Here is a 21,316-nt window from a genome sequence, read left to right on the forward strand (position 1 = left end):
AAGGTTGTCCTCAATGGACAGCACTCTTCTTCATTTCCTGTAATTTTAGGGGTTCTGCATGGTTCTATCCTTAGCCCTATACCTTTTCTATTTTATATTAATGATCTTCCTGAAACTCTCACATCTAGGGCGGCATTGTTATCTGATGATACTACCATTTATTTTTGTCTTGATAAGTAGCCAACACTCTCTGATTGTTTGGAGGGGGCATTTGAGCTTGAAAACAAGGTGCAATAACACATTGTAAACATAGTTGGACCTACTCTTGCAGCCAACCTTCAACCATTATCACATTGTGGTAATGTTGCTTCTCTTTCTATTTTTTATAAGTACTATAACAGGCGCTGCTCTAAAGAGCTAGCGTCTCTTGTGTTATCTACTATAATTCATTCTTGTGTTACTTGACATTCAATTAAGTCTCATGCTTTTACTATGACTGTTCCTAAATGCTCTAAAAATTCTTATTTATCTAGTTTTTCCTTGAACATTGGTTCTTTGGAGTTCGCTATCTTCATTTAGTTTTCCTAATTCATATAATTTCCAATCTTTTAAAGTGCCTATAAATCGTTATCTTGCTTTATTATCTTTATCTTTTCTCTTTATCTTTTCTTACTTTTACTTAAGCAAACATTTGTGTTCGCCTAAAATTATTAAAAACAAACGCATACCTTCAGCAATTTTTTTCCAAATAATTATGTGATTGATAGTTTTTTACTTATTATAAAAAAACATTATAAAAAAACAATAAGTTACTAAAATTTAAAACGCATTTTCAACAATTTTAAAAGAAACCACGCTAATACTTTCTTCAATAGCGTTACTTTTAAGTTTAATATTGAGTACAGGACTGAAGAAAGTAATTATATTTTAGCATTTGTTTTACATGCGCTTACTAAAGCATGGGAAATTTTAGTTTAAATGAATGCATTTGCAACTATTTAAAAGAATGCATGCAAAAGAAACCATGCTAATACATTGCTTTCTTCAAAAGCATTCTTTTTTTTAATTTTCTTATTATCGTTAAATTAAAGTAATGTTTGTCCTTTTTAAAGTTTTGAAAAATTTAAAGGTTTACAGAAATATATATAATTTAATAGAATATATAGAACTATTATGTTTATTATAGTTTTCATTTTTTACTGCGTGTTTAACAACACCAATAATATGATATTTTATTATTAAATACTTAATATTATAAATATAATAATATCATATTAAGTATTTAATACTAACTTATTAAATACTTAATATTATATTATTATTTTTAAATATTTAAAAAAGAAATGTCAAAACAACTTTTGTTTTTTTTTTAGTTCCCTTTTATTTAAATTTCTTCAAGTTTATACGTTTTTTTATAAGTAAATGAATTTAACAAAAACTATGGATATTAATGGATAACAGTTTGCAGTCATAAAGTTATTGTATATTAGTTACCATTAATTTGTGCGCACTTTGCAAATGTATGAAAAAATTGTTTTGAATTAATAAAAAATTGATAAAATTCAATAAGCATCTTTGATATATCTAATTATTATATATCTTATTAACTAGAATAAAAGTTATTTGAAAATAAAACTACCTTATAAATTTAATAAAAAAATCTTTAAATACAAAAAAAATAAAAAAAAGAATTGAAAATAAATGGCTAATTCATGGCCGATGACACGGTTTCGAAGTGGAGGTGCACATCTATTTCTAAAAAAAAGTCCTCTATATCTAAAATTTCTCTGTAAAAAAAAAAAGGGCCTTTAGAAAAAAAGTCTGCGTGAGTGCGTGAAGAGACACATGCCCCTCCCCCTCAGCATTGTCAGCCCTGTTATTTGATATACCTCTTAAATTAGATGTTTGTCAATAAATAAAGAAACGAATGCCAATGTTTATTAAAAGATAACGATTTGTTGCGCTCTGTGATTGCCTTTTTATCCGTATTCAAATTAACAAAATTTAACAATTTGAACTTAATCAACATAATTATCAATATTTTCTCACAAAAAAGTTTAAAGATTTGTGAAATATCCTTTATAAATATAAATTGCATAAGTTTGCTAACACGCAAGCCTGTTTAACTTCTTAGCATATGTCAACGAAAATGCAATATTTAAGCAACAGCAGTATGTGCTGAACTCACTTGCTCTTTTACTCTCTTGCAATATTAATTTCTCACACTGTTACACTTTATGTACTTGGGTAAACCAAGTAGCTGTTAATCTAATTGAGTTATTCTACTGAAATATATAATAACCTAATCACAGTTATTATTTTAGACCTTTAAACTCTTTAATACTGTTGTTTATCTAAATTAATTATTAATCATAGCAATAAACAGCCTACATAAAATTAGAAAAAAAAATCTCATTGTTTCAATAAAAATAAAAAAGATTTAGACCAAGGTCTTCTTTTTATGTAGGAGTTTGCCATAAAAATCTTAATTTAATCTAGTTTTCACACAAAACAGGAGAATATTGGTCACCTTAAATATAATATTCTATAAAAAGTAAACATAACATTCTATAATACTTGTATAAAAATCATGCAATCAATAAATTACGCTTACTTTAAAAAAACAAAACAAATATATAAATGTTTAAGAAAATAATAAAACAAATTGTAAAATCTGAAAAAATCAAATGTATTATTTCATTATTAATTGTATAATGAACGCTTTTTGAGATTTAGTGAAAAATTATTTGATTTGCTGATTGTGGGAGAATAAAATACTTCAATATCTTAAAATTGAATTTTTTCAACAATGACTGTTTTACAAATTGAAATAATTTAAGTTTATAGATTACAGCATATATATAAAGTTTGTAGATTGCAGCATATATATAAAGACACCAAGGACCAAAGTAAAATGGAGAAAGTGACCAAGGATCAAAGTAAAATGGAGAAAGTCACCAAAGACCAAAGTAAAATGGAGAAAGCGAGCTTTAACAAAAATAAAAATTTCAACTTTTTATTGATGTACGTTTATTAATTTATTATTTTATTTTAAGTTATTATTTTTTTTTTTTAATTTTCTTCAATATGAACACAAATTGTTTTGGGAGTTAGGATCCCTTTAAATATAAAAAAATCAAAATAAGAAAAATTTTGGTATTTTAAGAAACTTTATTTAATTGGAAAAAACATTATTTTGTTCTACCCTAACATTTGAGAAGAATAAAATATTTAAATCATTGGGTAATTAAAAAAAACATTAAACTACAAAAACAACAGCAACAAAAACAATAATAACAATAAAAAAAGCAACAACTAATCAATAAAATTTCTTTTTTATTCTTGAGATAATATTAAGTTGTTGAAAGGTTCTGCAAGTTGAGTTGAGGTTCTGCAAGTTGAGTTGTTGCTTATGCTGCCCTTTGTTGTGCAATAAAACTGTATCTTTTACATATAACTTTAGTACGCATTTTGACAAAACTAAATCTTGCATTTTGAATTTTTACACTATTATAATATACTATTTTAACTTGTTAAAGTGTGGCAAGTAATAGGGCAGATTGCAATTGATTTTCAACTTCTTTTTGAATAGCCAGATTAAGAGTATGTTGCCAGAGTAACTACAATGTTAAAGATTGTTAAAGTTAGTAAACGACAGGCAAGTTGACCCTCAAGGTGACTTGAGAGCTGATGCTACACAACATATGTTGATGCCAGATGATGTTGGTCTAGATTCAGAAGGCAGTGGCTGAAATAGCGCAGTTACTGCTTGCAGTAGTGGTGGTACTGGCATAGAATTATAAGGTTAAGATAAAAAAGGCTCAGCTTAAGATGTTAGTTTTTCAAACATATTAGCAGTTTGTAGTTTTTTCTAATCACTTTCATTGGTGTCAAGTTTAAACAAACTGGTATTTTGAAATCCACTGAATATTTCCATGCATATAAAACTTAATCAGTGATGATTTTTTTTTGCAATTGATCAAAGCATTCTTTTGATAAACTGTCGCCAGTACCACCATTACAACAAGAAGTAATTTTGTCTTTGAAAACTGATGAAGTAATTTGTGACAAACTTTTTTAACATGGCAAAAAAATACCAACATCTAGTGGCTGCAGAATGAGTGACAAATAAGCTGGTAAGCAAATTAACACAACATTTTTATGTGTCAAGCATTTATCCACCACTAAAATGGAGACTAACTGGACCACTTAAGCACCAAATTTTGAGAAGCCGTTTTTTTAAATAAAAATAATTTATGGCACAATAGTATTATCAGTAGAGTAAGAGTATTTTACATTATCTTATTAAGAAAACAATTCTCTACAACAAGATTGAAAGGTACTCACAAAATGTTTCTTCAATAATAATATTTTTTTAAATATTTTTTATAATATTTTTTTTGTGTGGCAAAAGAAAAAAAGATAACTATTGTCATAACTTCTTTATTTTATTATACCCCTTGTTTTACTTTTATTTATAGTTACAAAAATAATCAAATAGGTAACACTAGTATGAACTTCTTTCTTTGTTGAAAATGTAGATTATATATTTTAAATTATTAATATATATATATATATATATATATATATATATATATATATATATATATATATATATATATATATATATGTATATATATATATATGTATATATATACACAAATATATATATATGTATATATATATATATATATATATATATATATATATATATATATATATATATATATATATATATATATATATGTATATATATATATATATATATATATATATATATATATATATATATATATATATATATATATATATATATCTGCGTGTGTGTGTATTTTATAATAAAAGATACATGTTAAATTGAAATTAAATTTTTAAGACTAAAACTAATCAATATATGGTGGGGTGTGTGGGTAGGTGGAGTGGTGGTGTTTAAAAAAATTATAAAAAAAACTTGCCATCATAAATGCTGCAGCCAATGTAACTGCTTTTTATGGCAAACAACATCAAAGGTCTAAATAAATTATACATTTTTTTCTAAGCAAAATAAAAAACTCATACTATGTGATATAATGACTTAAAACACAAGTGTGCTATGTGCATATTATCTCATTTTAATGTACATACTTTTGTTTTTATACTTATCACAACTTATAAATTCATCTATTAAACACCTCCAAAAATTATAATAATCTTCATTATAAATTAACAAACTTAACAATATATTTATATACATAAATTTAAGAGAAATATTTCAAATTTAAAAAATCAAACAAGTCAATTACTATTATTATTAAACATTATTTAACATTTTGTGCTTCATTAAGCAAGGGGGTAATGACTTCAGAGATAACCTATTCAGCAAGGCAGCAATGACTAACCAGCATCTTTAAAAAAAACTGCACTTGATACACATGAATGCAAGGCCAACAATATATTACATTTGATTTATCAATGTAACTTAATGTACTTTGTAATAAATTCAACTAATTTATTATCATACATGCTCAATTTTGAATGAATGTAAGTGATGTACAGAATTGGCTTAATCTGCCACTATTTACACAATCAGCATCAACTTTTTTTAAAATTGATTTAAGAACTTTTTAGCCAACTTATATTTTTTTTTTTTTAGTTTTTATTATGCATTTTATAAATTACATGTTATAAATTACAACAAATAAAACTCTATACATTGCTGGATCTTTAGGGTAACAGGTTTATATTTTAATAAAGGTTTTTAAATTTTTAGAAAAAAACTATAGGATTTAATATTGTTTTTAATAATACCTTAATTGATTGATAACAACTTATACTTTTCTGTTCATTGACATTATAATTGACATGGGTCAAAAGTATGTAAAAATTGTTTTAAAAACAAATATGATGAAAATAAGCATTATAAACGGTTCAAGGATGTTTACAAAAAAAAAAAAAAACCCTAAAAAATTACATGCGAGTTTCACCAATAAAATATTGATACATTTAAATTTCATAACATACTGTAAACATAATATTAATAGCATTATTAATATTTTTTTGTATAGTTTAAAACAGGAAGGCATTATTAGCTTTAGAGATTTTTTAGTTGTTATTAACTATAGAGGAGACCAGGGTTAGTTGCAACTGGGGTAAGTTACAATGTGTATATTTATATTACTCCTAAATTTTTTTTACATTATATAATTGTAGTTGTTACACATCAGTTATAAAAAACTTAATGTAATAAATAAAAAAGTTATTGATAAATTTATTTTTTTGATAAAAAATTTTTAATTTTTAATTTTTAAAGTTTTTTTGACTTTCACTGTAAACTTAGAGATACATTACCATAATTTTTAATTTAAAAAACAAACTTTCATTAAAAAACAACAAATGAACTTGAGCGGCTCCCAAATGCTGCCCAAATACATTCAACACTGTCGAAAAAAGTCTAGAATAGCCTATGATATATTATATATATAAAAACATATTTATATAAATATATATCATGTATATATATCATATATATACCACACATATATATATATATACTATATATATATATATATATATATATATATATATATATATATATATATATAATATATTATATATATATTATATATATATGTAATATATATATCTATTATATATATATATATATATATATATATATATATATATATATATATATATATATATATATATATATATATATATATATATATATATATATATATATATATATATATTGGAAACTACCAAATAGTCATTTTGTTAGTTTATATATACTTAGGTCGTTAGGAAAGTTTGTAGAACTCCCCTATTAAAAAAAGAGTTTTTTTAAATTTTATTTTATCAAATGTTTAAAATAATGTCCATGGTTATCTATACAAAGTTGCATCCTTCCAAGCCATTTGTCAAACTTTTTTTTATACTCTTCTTTGGGTATACTTTGAAGTAGCTTCGTTATGTGAGTTTTTTGACTTTCGACGCCAGTATTGTCATCAAGATTTTTTTTTATTAAGTCGAATAGCCAATAATCGGATGGAGCTAAGTCTGGTGAGTATGGTGGGTTGCAAATTATTGTAATTCCAGCTTGGTTTAGACAATTTGTGACGGTTTCAGTCACATGGGGTCGAGCGTTATCATGGAGAAATTTGAAATTTTGAGTGCCTATTTTAGGTCTTTGCTTATTTATTTCGCATATAAGAGGTTTCAAACAATTTTTTATATAATATTCGCTAGTAATGGTGCCTCCCTTTTCAACATAACCCAAATGAACAACACCTGTTGTTTTGAAGAAGATGTAGAACATGTTTTTTGGTTGAAACCTTTTGCATCTTACTATAGTTCTTAGACTTTCACCTTCACCGACCCAACTAGCATTAGCCGACTTGTGTCCAACTTGTCTCAAATAAAACCACGACTCATCCCCTGTAATAATATCAATTAGTCTCCATGGGCCGTTTCTAAAAAGGGCTAAATTTTCCTTACATGCATTAACTCTATTCTTGCAATTTTGATCGGTTAACTCGTGGGGTATCCAATGTGATGTTAGTTTTCTTTTTTTAAGTGCGTTGTAAATGATTTCGTTGATTGTAAAACGATTATTCGATGTCAGGGCTTCAATTATATCATGTGTTGCATGCAGATTTTCTTCAATAATAGCTCACACACGTTCAATATTCTCAGCTGTATACGTGGTTCGAGGGTGCCCTGAGCGAGGATCATCTTCGAGACACTCTCTACCATCTTTAAATAAAGTAGCCCACTTTACTATATTTTGGAGCTTGGTTACCATGAACTAAAACCAACTCATCGGATATGGCTTGTGCTGAAACTCCAAGTAGAGCACGGGTTTTAATATATGCTCGATATTCAAATTTTTCCATTTTTAAATTTTATTATTTAACGTATATAATAAAATTTAAATAACTTTTTTAATAAACATTCAAAATATTTCAACAAGTACTTAAAATGTTCATAATTAAACACAGTTTAAAATGATATATAAATATTTAATTATTTCCTGTCTCATTGTATCTTTACAGATGAAGTTCTACAAACTTTCCTTACGACCTAAGTATATATAAATATATACATATATATATATATATATATATATATATATATATATATATATATATATATATATATATATATATATATATATATATACATATACAGGCTTGGACGGGAATGGCGTGCGATCATGCGCTTGGTTTGACCACGCATATTATATATATTTTTGAAAATATAACCACGGTTGCTTTTAAGTTTTAGAAATGAGTCGATAAAAAACTGTTTAAAATAGCGTTAGAAATAACTTTTTATTGTATTTCAAGTTGATCGTTGATCTTTTTAAAAACTTTTATATTACGTGAAGATTTTTAAATACTATTACTATTTTTTTAAACTATAATAATAAAATACGATATATAAAACATTTTTAAATAAATCGATTAGTTACTTGCAATGATTCTTAAAAGTGGACACTTTGTATTTAAAATATCCAAGAATGTTATTTGAAATTTTTTTTTATTGTATAAGAAGTCGACAAAAATAGACGTCACGCTCAGTTGAACTAATAGGTAGAAGTTAGAAATTATTTGCACTCTCGCGCAGTGATTTTAAAAGTATTATAGTGTTTTATTTTTGAATGAAAATATCTGCGGAAGAGAGTTAATGATCTTTTACTTATAATTAATATTTGTTGTGACAGCCTTTATGGACGACATGCATGTATATTTTATGATAAATGTAAAAGCTCTGATTTTTTTAAATGTATTTTGTTGGATTAAAAAAAAGGGAATTGAGAAGACAAATACAATAACTTTAATAGTCTGATTCAGATGTTGAGCTATATTCGTCGTCAATGGAGCTTTCGTCGGAACTATCGATTGTTTCTAGTGCAGCATCAGTGCCCTCCATTGATTCAAGGCGAACCCCCCTGCGTTTATTTAGGTATATATTGAGGGCACTATTCAAAATATCATCTCGTTCTTCTACGGTAAAATTTGGATCATTCCCAGCTATCAATATTGCGTCTTCCATTGTCTGGTTGCTCATTTTTAAACGACGATCACTTAGTATCAGGGTTAGTTTACTGAAAATCCATTCCACAGACGAGTTTGAGCAAGAAATGCACATTATTAGTTCAACAAGAAGAAGAAGGTTTGGGAAAGTTTTTCTATAATAAACAAAAATTTTCTCCCATAGCAGCGCCGTTGTAACTCCTTTATACTCTGTGTTTATTAATAATTTAAAAGCATTCCATTCAGAGAGAACCATTTCAACTTTTAATCCTGCGTATTCTAAAGGAATTTTAAATTCCCTTATTAATAAAGAGATGCTAGCATCGCCGTACATATTGTCTGCTGTCCAAAATTGGGGATCCAACCAACTCATTGATTCAAAGACCGTGTTTGACAACGAACTAAATCTATCGTCTATTAATGGTTTAATGATGTTGACTGCAGTTTTTCTAACTTCTATAGCAGCATTAATACTATCAAAGTTAATGTTAGTCATATCGTAAAGCTCAATGTCAACAAATTCTGCATTTGTTTTTTTTAACTCGTGGCCATCTTTGAAATAAGAAGAAACAGGAGTAGTTGTATCATTTTTGTACTTGATTCTAAATTTTAGTAAATATGAATCAAGTATATCGTCTATTGTTTCATAACTTAATTCAACCAAGTAATCCTTAGTTAGATCTATGGCTGGTTTTACCTCGTGCACCATCAACGTTTTTTTTTCGAAAACCAATGATAACAGGCTCAATTTCTCTAAGACGTCTAAGTAACCGCAAAACATGCATAACAGTCGGTAGTCATGCAAACGTTTGGAGATTCCGAAGAGTTTAGCGCACATTTCTGCTGTGGTATTGCGATTGACAAGTGTCAAGATTGTCAAAGCCTACAATAATTGCAGGCCAGTTATGTACCAATCTTGTCAATCCTCGTCTTCTGTAACTAACAAAGCGCGTTCCTGATATTTTGGGCAAGGTGTAATATGTAATATTTAGTGCCTCTGCTGCTTTTTTAACTTCACTTTTTAATTTTCCAGAATTGCGAAATAAATGGAATATGGTAGTATAAAATTGATCACAATCTCTATATTGAACAATATTTCTTGCACTATCTTTAATTGCCAGTTCCAAACGGTGGTTCACGCAGTGCATTTTAACTAGCCATGTTCTGTTGTTTTTCATTTGAGTTAAGACCCCATTATACATGCCTAAGTTAACGCTAGCTCCGTCAGAAGTAGCGCTGACAAGTTTATTTTTATATGCATCTGCAGTTAAAGGAATATTTCCTGATTCATTAAAAATACTGTCAATAGCCTTTTTAATGGTATTAGCGTTCACACCACCCAAACTGTTCATCTCTAGTAAAGATACTACAAGATAAGCAGGTATGCCATCTCGTTCAACACGAACAAGAACCAACTCTTTCTCATCCTTTGTTTTTCGTGCTTGAGAGCCATCAGAAAGTATGGAGAAAAAGTTTTTCTCTTTAACAATTTTAGCAATTTTTTCTTTAATGGCATTAGCAATGCAGGAGATAAATTGACGTGCTAAATATAAATGAAAATTAATTTGATCTTTGTTAATTTCTTAAATAATATCAAATTAATTTAAAAAATGAATTACCTGCTCGATTGTGGCCTTTTCCTTCTACAAGTTGCACACCATTAAGTCTTTGGCATTTGATAAGTACTTCAAAATGACTATGGGGCATGCTTGGTTTTAAAGCCATTTCGTATGCTGTTTTTATCATCTTAAAATACGCTTCACGAATGTTTTGCTTATTATATAAAGAGTTCTGGTTATCTGGATTTATAATGTGGCCTATTCCAGTTTCTTCAGTTGGGTTTCTCTTATCGATTTCCAGCGCCAGTTTATGGATATGACCTTCAAGATGACGATCAACCTATTTTAAAAATCAAAATTTAAAAATTAAAAACTTAATATAAAGACAAATTTATAAATTATCGCGGGAAAAATATTGTACTAAATATTTGTGAATAAAGTAAGTAAAAACTTAGTTGAAATTATTTACTGTATTTGCAAATTCAAATGAGCTTTTAATTTTAATCTTACCTGATGTTTTGTTACCACACTAGTTCCCTCAATAAACGCCTGCAAAGAACCAACCATTACTCCTCTAACTGAACGATCACTTAAAATAGCAAACTTGTTTCTTGCACAAACCTTACACCATATTTTGATAACTAATCCATTTTCTTCAGTGTAACCGATAAATTCCTCTTTCCCCCACAACAGAAATGTTTTTAAGCTCTTTGATATTGGCTTATTAAATTTAATTATTTTTGCCGCCGATGCCATTTTTAAAACCTTCAATACTTAAACTTATATTTAATTTTTAATCTGTACAAATTTTCCACTCGCTGCGAAATGCTTTAATAACCTAATTTCTTTTGTTTATGAAATTATAACATTGCATTGTAATAATGTAATAATTGAAAGAATTCGCTTAGTAAGAACTATTTCTAATTGCTTTTTTTTTTTACTAATCATTGCTTGAAACGATTGAAAATTACTATTTTAAAAAGACTTTAAAATAGATTTAGTTATTAAATATTTGGTATATATATATATATATATATATATATAATATATATATATATATATATATATATATATATATATATATATATATATATATATATGTATATAATTAAATAATATATATAATACTCTTGTTTATTTATTAAATGGTCGTTAAAAGTGATTTGTAAACGCGTTTCTGAAACTTTTATAAAACATCACAGAAGATAAAAGTTAATTATTTGAAACGTAAAAACGTAACTTAAAATAACTATCGCCTCGAGTTCGATTTTTTTTAGTTTAGTTAAAGTTTTTTTTATCTTTTTCGTTAATATTCTTTTTTTTTTATATTTATTTAATGTTCCTTTTAATTTAGTTTTGTTAATATTTTTTTAACGCATTTCTCAACTGCTTTAAAAAAACCTAACTTCATATTGTCAAAAACGTCTAAGCAACCGTGGTCAAATTATATAAATTTTTTTTTATGTGTGTGGTCAAACAAAGCGCGTAATTGCACGCCATTCCCGTCCAAGCCTGCATATATATATATACTTATTTTTATAGTTATATAAAAGTGTACCCAGAAATTTCAATGACATATCCAGTTTCATAGTACATTCTATTGATATGAATGGCTGAGAGATACATCATGGAACTTGATAAAGTCAACCTATTGTATGAAATTATTTATTACTTTGATAAATATATTAAGAATGTGTACTCGGTAAAAAAAACTCTAACAGAAACAGTAAATAAAAATATCAGAGTCAAAATCAAAAAAAAAATGAAAAAAAAAAAAAATGAAAATATTAAAGAAAGTGTAAATACTGACTTACCAATGTACAACAGATTCTTTTGAAAACTTTATTACAATATAAACAATAAATGAAGAAAATAACATATGAAATGTTTCTCTAAAGTAATAACAGTATATACAAAAAAAAAAATCATTTATTTTTGTTATCTTTTGTTCATTAAAATATTTAACATAAATAAATTAACCTAATAAAAATGGAAATTAACTTAATGCTTGAATAACTTAACATGATTAAAACAAATAAAATAAAGCCACATTATTGTAATTACTAATGTAAACAAAAAGTACTACTTCAAAACTAAAACTAAATATGTTAATAAACAAAAGACTTTAGTTTATTTTTTATCTTATAAACCATTTAAACAACAATTGAAAAATTGCTTGATTTTTAATTAAATTATAATGAACAAAAATATTTTTTTTAATAATATAAATAATAAAAGCTTTGTTGTGATATTATTATTAAGAATACTAGGGTTTAGACTCCTTAGACCTGGTAAAGAAAACTTACTTAGGAGGTAAAAAACTCTGATATAACTCTACAGAATTGTGAACAAGGACAGAATGAGCTTGTTCCTTAGAATTTTTTCTAATCAAACCTTTTAAAGCAAAAAAAAAGAAGTCCAACTCCCCATAAGAATGATAACCAATGTCTTGTATAAGGAGAAACTCTTTTGTGATTGAATAAATATCGAAAAATAATGGCCAACACGAGACTAATCTGAAGACCAGCAGCTGCTCTCACCTATTATTGAACAAAAGTTTTTAAAAATATTTTACACAATGTATAATATAGTGAAAAATTGTAAACTTTACAACTTCTCACTCTTTTCAATAGTTAAATTATAAGAAACAGTATTGTTTCGTTAAATGTTATGCATGAGAAAAAATTTCAAATATAACAATGTGTGTATGAGCCTAAATTCAAACATTGCTCTACAGTTGACTCTCAATATCTCGAAGTTTCAGGTGAACGGGAGAAACGTTTGAGATATCGAAAGTTCGAGATATAGAGGGGATTTTGGCTCAAACGAGTGCAAAAGGGACTGGAAATAAAGTTTGAGATACGCAAAGGTTTGAGATATGGAGAGTCAACTGCACTAGTGATTTTTAATGCTGGTTAATGTTTTGAATCAAACTGCTACTGAAAATATTGAGGGTTTTTTTAACGTTGTTGCAGTAAAGAACATTAAAAAAATTGGGTGAGAAAAATTAAGGGGACTACTAAAGTACAATTTTTTTAAAAACGCAGGATTCTTTAAAAATTGCACTTGAGCTGCAATTCTTCAACATCCCTCCTCTCCTTCGCATTTTATAAAAAAACATTAATAAATAAAGATTGTTTACTTGTATTACAGATTTTAGTTTTTAAAAGTAGAAGATACATTAAATACATTTTTAATCACCATATTTAAAAAACAATAAACTTAATAATTTTAAACTTAAATAAAAAAATAAAAAAATTACTTGATCAGGGGATAAACCCATTTTGTGACCAAAATTGTTGAAAATTCCATAAAGCATAATTTTTTATTTGATTGAACTAAAAGTAAAAAATAACAAATTTTTTATCTTTATATATATATAGTGTAATAAATTAATTTATATGCAGTATAGAGAGTTAAAACGTTATTATTTCTATTACTAAAATAACTTTTATAATTACGCATATAAATATGTCAAAAACTAATAAAATTTAATGTATGCATACAGTACTGTATATACTGTACAAACTGTATGCATACAGTAACGTAATAAGTGTGTGTGTGTATATATATATATATATATATATATATATATATATATATATATATATATATATATATATATATATATATATATATATATATATATATATATATATATATATATATATATATATATATATATATATATATATAGTTTATTCAGTAATCAAATTTTATGAAAATGTTATTAAGTTTGACAGAGCTCGACGTCAGGCCTTGCTATGCTGACAAGTTTAATACATATAGTTCTATTATTTGCAAGTGTTCCAATGCTGCAACCGTGACTTAAAAATATTGACAGATTTTGAGTTGATGGTTTAGTAATTTTGAGTTGATAGTTTGGAAAGTGCGTTCCATGGTGCACAAATGCAATTTGTAAAAAAGGTAAGTCTCTGTATACAGTTTTTGACTTGTTGCGGTTGAAGCATAAACTCGTGGTTACATCTTAGGCCATATGACATTGATTAAGAAAAGGGATAATGTTGTGGTACACAGAAATCTACTTAATCAAGATTTTGATTAATTTTGAATTGTTCTTTGAGATTGCCTCTTTTCCTTCTCTCTTCTAGTGTTGTCAGTCCCAGTGCTTCTAATCTTTTTTCATAAATATGGTGTCTCATGGGGTTTACTAATTTTGTTGCACAATGTTGAATTTGTTTTAATTTATTGATATCGCCACTAAGATGTGGTGACCTTTGCAAACTCTTGATGAGATCAAATATATGAAGTATATAATATTTACCAGAGGAATACACTGCATCCTCTGAATGCTTTTTTTAGCACACCTAATTTCCAGTTTGCTTTGCTACATCTACTTGTGATCTTAATTTCAAATCATCAGACACAAAAATACCAAGTTCACACTCGACTGGTATATTTTAATGGATGGCGAAGTCTATCTTGGCCTAACATTGTGTAATTATGTGTTGATTTAATATATATATATACATATATATATATATATATATATATATATATATATATATATATATATATATATATATATATATATATACATATATATATATATATATATATATATATACACACACACACACACACACACACACACACACACACACACACACACACACATATATATATATTATATATATATATATACATTTATATATATACATATATATACATATATATATATATATATATATATATATATATATATATATATATATATACATATATATATATATATATATATATATATATATATATATATATAGATCTATAGTTTGTTGGGTTTGGGAAGAGCGGAAGGAAAATAGTGATTCTTACGCCAACACATACGTCACTTTTAATTACTTTTGACTTTTGTCCAACATTTTCGTGTTGGACGAAAGTCAAAACCATTAATTTAATTACAAATTAATTGTTATATAAAAAAACCACAAAAACGCAAATTTAATTGACCAGAATGTTTTTAAAAACATTCTGAATGTTTTTAAAACATTCTGAATGTTTTTAATAATATAAACAATGTTTTTATTTTTATTTTTTTTAATAAAATGTTTTTATTTTTTTTACTGTAAATCATGCGCGGAGTGTTGCTAGATCGACTATCTTATAGCCTGACTCGCAAGGGAGTGCTGCTACATCGACTGACAAATAGCCTGACTCGCAATGGAGTGCTGCTACATCGACTGACAAATAGCCTGACTCGCAAGGGAATGCTGCTACATCGACTGACAAATAGCCTGACCGCTATATATATATATATATATATATATATATATATATATATATATATATATATATATATATATATATATATATATATATATATATATATATATATATATATATATATATATATATAGAACCCTTAGATGTTGTCCGAAAGTTTTTTCCATATTTTGTTGACAAAAAGTAAAAATTAAAATGCAAGACCGGAATTTTTTTTTTTTAATAATGATAGACTGCCTGCCCCAACCAAACCCTCAGTCGATGTAGCAGCACTCCCTTGCGGGTCAGGCTATTTGTCAGTCGATGTAGCAGCACTCCCTTGCGAGTCAGGCTATTTGTCAGTCGATGTAGCAGCACTCCCTTGCGAGTCAGGCTATAAGATAGTCGATGTAGCAACACTCCGCGCATGATTTACAGTAAAAAAAATAAAAATAAAAACATTTTATTAAAAAAAATAAAAATAAAAACATTTTATTAAAAAAAATAAAAATAAAAACATTGTTTATATTGTTAAAAACATTCAAAATGTTTTAAAAACATTCAGAATGTTTTTAAAAACATTCTGGTCAATTAAATTTGCGTTTTTGTGGTTTTTTTAAAAAACGATTAATTTGTAATTAAATTAATGGTTTTTACTTTCGTCCAACACGGAAATGTTGGACGAAAGTTAAAAGTAATTAAAAGTGACGTATATGTTGGCGTAAGAATCACTTTTTTCCTTCCGCTCTTCCCAAAGCCAACAAACTATAGATCTATATATATATATATATATATATATATATATATATATATATATATATATATATATATATATATATATATATATATATATATATATATATATATATATATATATATATATATATATATATATATATATATATATGTATGCATATATATATGCATATATATAAATATATATATATATATGCATATATATATATATGCATATATATATATATATATATATGTATATATATATGTATGTATATATATATATATATATATATATATATATATATATGGGCAATTCCATGCAAGTGACGGTCGTAACATTTGACGCTTTTTTAGCCATTAAAAATGAACCAAGAATGGTATTTACATGAAAATTTCCAGAAATGTTAAATACTATTATATAATTTAGTATGCAAAAGTTAAATTATTCAAGTGTTCAATTTATTTGAAAAATCAACTCAACGTAGCGTGACGGTCGTAACGCTTACTTTTTGACAAATCTAAACAAATAAACTTTGTCAATCTTTATGCAGCCATCTACACAGTGAGAAAAAAAATCCTTTGCTGTGTTCTTTAATTACACATTGAACTTACTATATGGTAAGTTTCATAGTTTTCGCTTGAAGTTTTCCATGAATTTTATTAAGTTTTATGTCGTGACGGTCGTAACTGTGACGGTCGTAACGAAAAAGCCAAAAATGAAAAACAACAAATAACGCAATGAATGAAATAAAAAAAGATAAATGACTATAAAAACCAATTGAATTATGTTAAAAAATATGAACTTTATAACATTATCAAGGTTATCCATGGTGATTCTTCAATACTGGGATCGTTTTATTTGGAGTAGGCAACAAACGCTTAATGCTATTTATGCTCCCTGTTTTTTTTGTTTTATTAACTCTATTTAGTACAGCTCAATATCTAGGAGTATGTACTTTCATACGCCTCGCAAATGTTTTGCGGAGCCGGGAATCCAATATAGGAAAAAAATATCTGAGACAAGTAAATTTTTTTTACTAATATATAAATTTTAAAATAGTTCCGCAACCCCATTACAAAATATCAGAGAATTTTGAAACCAAAAACTTTCCATTTTTTACTTGCCAGAAATGCATTTTGGTAATATTTGTAACGGCTTTCGCTTCTTCTATTTTATCAGCTATTAATGATAATGCTGTTTATGATATATGCTCCGTTGTATATTTTAAAAAAACCCGCGAAATGTTATAAATAACAAAACAACCGCGAAATCGATTAAACCAAAAAGTTGCAGGGCAAACTATAAACAACGTTTAATCTAAAAAAAATTGCCTTTTTGTTAAAAGTTTTTATTTCTAAAAAAAAAATTCATTACATCAATTTGTTGAAAATAGTTACTTATGGTTTCAAAAAAAACTTTAACAAGTTTAGTAATAAAATGAATAAACAAACTGCAAATTAAACAATAAACAAAGTTGATTAATATTATAACTTGGTTTAAATGACGTAAATCGTTTGAAATGGATTATATCGTTCGCGCTTGAACTTTTTTTTTTAAGTCAAGAAGCCGTTACGGAAAAGCAAACGTATCGTGATGGTCGTAACGTACTTAGTAACATGTTGAAAGGGTGATTTAAAGCACTTTAATGTTTTTTTTTGAAACGATGATAAAATATGTATAAGTATCTTTACTTTTACCATGGATGTAGTTTTAAAAAGTTCGATACGAAGGATAGAAAAAGCTTTTCGACTTTTTTTTGTGACGGTCGTAACGTCTTGTTTTCATTAATATGTTCTTCTTATAGACCTAGTTAGAGTTCGTTTTTATAAAAAATATTATGCATAATGTTTGATTTTGCCTTTTAGTCAAACTTAGAAGTAATAGTTATTTAAAAAAACAGCACTGAAACTTTTTTCAACGCTTCACATGACTATATATAAACGTCAAAAAATGCTCATATAACCCTTACAAGTTTAGGAGTATGTTATAGTATGATAAAATTATTTTTTTAATAAATTTTTTTCTTAAAAGTATTCTTAAATAGTTGGAAAATAAATTTAATCAAGTTATTATAAGTCGCCGAGAATTTTTTTTTTTTTTTTTCCTCTTTTACGTGGAATTGCCCATATATATATATATATATATATATATATATATATATATATATATATATATATATATATATATATATATATATATATATATGTATATATATATATATATATATAGAACCCTTAGATGTTGTCCGAAAGTTTTTTCCATATTTTGTTGACAAAAAGTAAAAACTAAAATGCAAGACCGGAATTTTTTTTTTTTAATAATGATAGACTGCCTGCCCCAACCAAACCCTCAGTCGATGTAGCAGCACTCCCTTGCGGGTCAGGCTATTTGTCAGTCGATGTAGCAGCACTCCCTTGCGAGTCAGGCTATTTGTCAGTCGATGTAGCAGCACTCCCTTGCGAGTCAGGCTATTTGTCAGTCGATGTAGCAGCACTCCCTTGCGAGTCAGGCTATTTGTCAGTCGATGTAGCAGCACTCCCTTGCGAGTCAGGCTATTTGTCAGTCGATGTAGCAGCACTCCCTTGCGAGTCAGGCTATAAGATAGTCGATGTAGCAACACTCCGCGCATGATTTACAGTAAAAAAAATAAAAATAAAAACATTTTATTAAAAAAAATAAAAATAAAAACATTGTTTATATTGTTAAAAACATTCAGAATGTTTTAAAAACATTTAGAATGTTTTTAAAAACATTCTGGTCAATTAAATTTGCGTTTTTGTGGTTTTTTTATATAACAATTAATTTGTAATTAAATTAATGGTTTTGACTTTCGCCCAACACGAAAATGTTGGACGAAAGTCAAAAGTAATTAAAAGTGACGTATGTGTTGGCGTAAGAATCACTTTTTTCCTTCCGCTCTTCCCAAAGCCAACAAACTATAGATCTATATATATATATATATATATATATATATATATATATATATATATATATATATATATATATATATATATATATATATATATATATATATATATATATATATATATATATATATATATATATATATATATATGAAGGGCTTATTGTGAAACAATGACAAGCCACAAAAACAAATATTTGAGAAAAATAACTTTTAAGTTTATTTAAATCTATAAAATCAGTGCTTACAGTAAGATGATTTTATAATTATAGCTCCAATTTTAAGAATTATACCTTAATATCTTTTGGCTATTGCGTATACTATTTATGATTATAAAAATGATAATAACTCATTTTTGAAAAAAGTGTGGCTTGTCATTGTTTCACAATAAGCCTTTCATATATATATATACACATATATATACATAAAATATTATAATTATATTATTGAAAACCAGTGCCCCTTAAAGCACCAAATTGGTCCATGTGAAGTGGGCTAATACCTAAATAAAAAAATAAAAAAAAATCTTCCTTTTCAATCTTCTAATTCTTATTTTTTTATTTTTTACTTTTAACTTACTTGTTTACTTTTTCTTTTTATATTCCTTTATTCTTTACTTTAATTGGGATAATGTTAAAGTTAATTTAAAACTATTCTTTTTCTTTTTTCTTTGCTTCTATCGGGGCTATTCTAGACCATTTTTGACAGCGCCAACCGCATTTGGGCGCCGCCCAAATTAAAAATTGAGGACATTTTTTTTTAAATATTTTTTACAGCAAATCTTGCTTTTTTTTGCAAAAAAATGCCTATATTCTGCAATATTTTTGCTATACTTAGACAAGAGGGGGGAGAAGGGGTGATATTATTTGAATAAACCATTTATAATATTCACATCTTTGTTTTATTATTTTGGTTCATTATTATTATAAATACAATGTTTGGTATCTAAAACAACTTTATTGATTTTGGTTAAAATAAAAAACTTATTTGTTTTTAGTAAAAAAAAAAAATTATTCAAGTCTAAAAAGAGCAAAAATAAATATTTGACAAATTATTCAACATTGCTTTGCTTGCACATAATAGCTGTTTTGATACGTTAGTAACATTTGTATCATTAGCAAGTATCTTATCACAAAAGTGCATGATGATATAACATAATGATATAAACAAAAAATTATTAAAAAGAAATTAGGCACTGGCACCTTTGCCTTAACACTCGCCTATATTAGGTATTATTCCCAAAGCTTTTAATTATAAAACTTGTGACTCTTTCAAGAAGCTATACTGTGCGTATGTGAGACAATATCTAGAATTTGCTGTTCAGGTATGGAATCCGTTCTTAAAGAAAGACATTGATATACTTGAAAATGTGCAAAGACGTGCAACTTAGATGATACCTGAAATTAAACACCTTTCATATGAAGAAAGGTTAATCAAACCGAATTTAACAACACTAACCGAAAGAAGAAAACGTGGTGATTTAATTCAATTCTATAAATTTTTCCATCATATTGAAGATATCTCATGGCACAATCCGCCTAAATTTTGAGAATCGTTATTGTTGTCTGGACCAGCTGCTAATACAAGATGTAATCAGTTTAAACACAGTAAATAGACTTAACAGGTCAAAAGTCAAATTCGAAAACATTTCTTTGCAAACCGAATTGTAAAGACATGGAATATTTTGCCACAGTCAACCGTTGAAGCATTAAAGGTAAACAATTTCAAGAGCAAAATAGATAATGTATCTAGTATTATGTCGACTACTAAATAAACTTCTAGAAACAAAATAAATAACTATTAGTTGTTGTAACTTAAACACAACAATTGATAAAAAAAAAAAAAATGAACAAAAAAGTAAAGAAGCTAATATAATTATACATGGTGTTCAAGAATCAGACTTAATAACAGACTC

General features: G+C 26.5%; 2 protein-coding genes across 2 annotated transcripts in view; both read right to left on the minus strand.

Annotated features, from left to right (window-relative positions):
* The window catches only part of LOC101235541 (lysophospholipid acyltransferase 2), a 46,622-nt gene extending 32,766 nt beyond the window's left edge, over nucleotides 1–13,856 (minus strand). Inside the window, exons 1-5 of the mRNA XM_065795621.1 lie at nucleotides 13,779–13,856; nucleotides 12,911–13,056; nucleotides 12,331–12,408; nucleotides 12,075–12,164; nucleotides 4,896–4,951 (exon numbers count right to left, since the gene is read on the minus strand). Of these exons, the coding sequence (XP_065651693.1) occupies nucleotides 4,896–4,951; nucleotides 12,075–12,164; nucleotides 12,331–12,408; nucleotides 12,911–13,056; nucleotides 13,779–13,835 (427 nt within the window). The 5' untranslated portion in view covers nucleotides 13,836–13,856. The remainder of the gene's footprint in view (nucleotides 1–4,895; nucleotides 4,952–12,074; nucleotides 12,165–12,330; nucleotides 12,409–12,910; nucleotides 13,057–13,778) is intronic.
* On the minus strand, nucleotides 9,785–11,312 carry LOC136078918 (zinc finger protein 862-like). Its single transcript, XM_065794725.1, has 3 exons — nucleotides 11,027–11,312; nucleotides 10,577–10,856; nucleotides 9,785–10,500 (listed from the first exon to the last, which is right to left on the minus strand). Exons 1-3 carry the CDS (start codon nucleotides 11,270–11,272, stop codon nucleotides 9,785–9,787), a joined length of 1,242 nt encoding a protein of 413 aa, XP_065650797.1. The 5' UTR covers nucleotides 11,273–11,312.
* Nucleotides 13,857–21,316: the final 7,460 nt, after the last annotated feature.

The sequence above is a fragment of the Hydra vulgaris genome, chromosome 04, assembly GCF_038396675.1.
Source record: "Hydra vulgaris chromosome 04, alternate assembly HydraT2T_AEP".
In the NCBI taxonomy this organism is placed as follows: domain Eukaryota; kingdom Metazoa; phylum Cnidaria; class Hydrozoa; order Anthoathecata; family Hydridae; genus Hydra; species Hydra vulgaris.

Coding starts and splice junctions, on each gene's coding strand:
- LOC136078918 (XM_065794725.1), bottom strand. CDS start 11,272: ATGGCATCGGCGGCAAAAATAATTAAATTTAATAAGCCAATATCAAAG. Junction 10,857..11,026: donor GTGTGGTAACAAAACATCAG/GTAAGATTAAAA, acceptor TTTTTAAAATAG/GTTGATCGTCATCTTGAAGG. Junction 10,501..10,576: donor AAAAGGCCACAATCGAGCAG/GTAATTCATTTT, acceptor ATTTATATTTAG/CACGTCAATTTATCTCCTGC.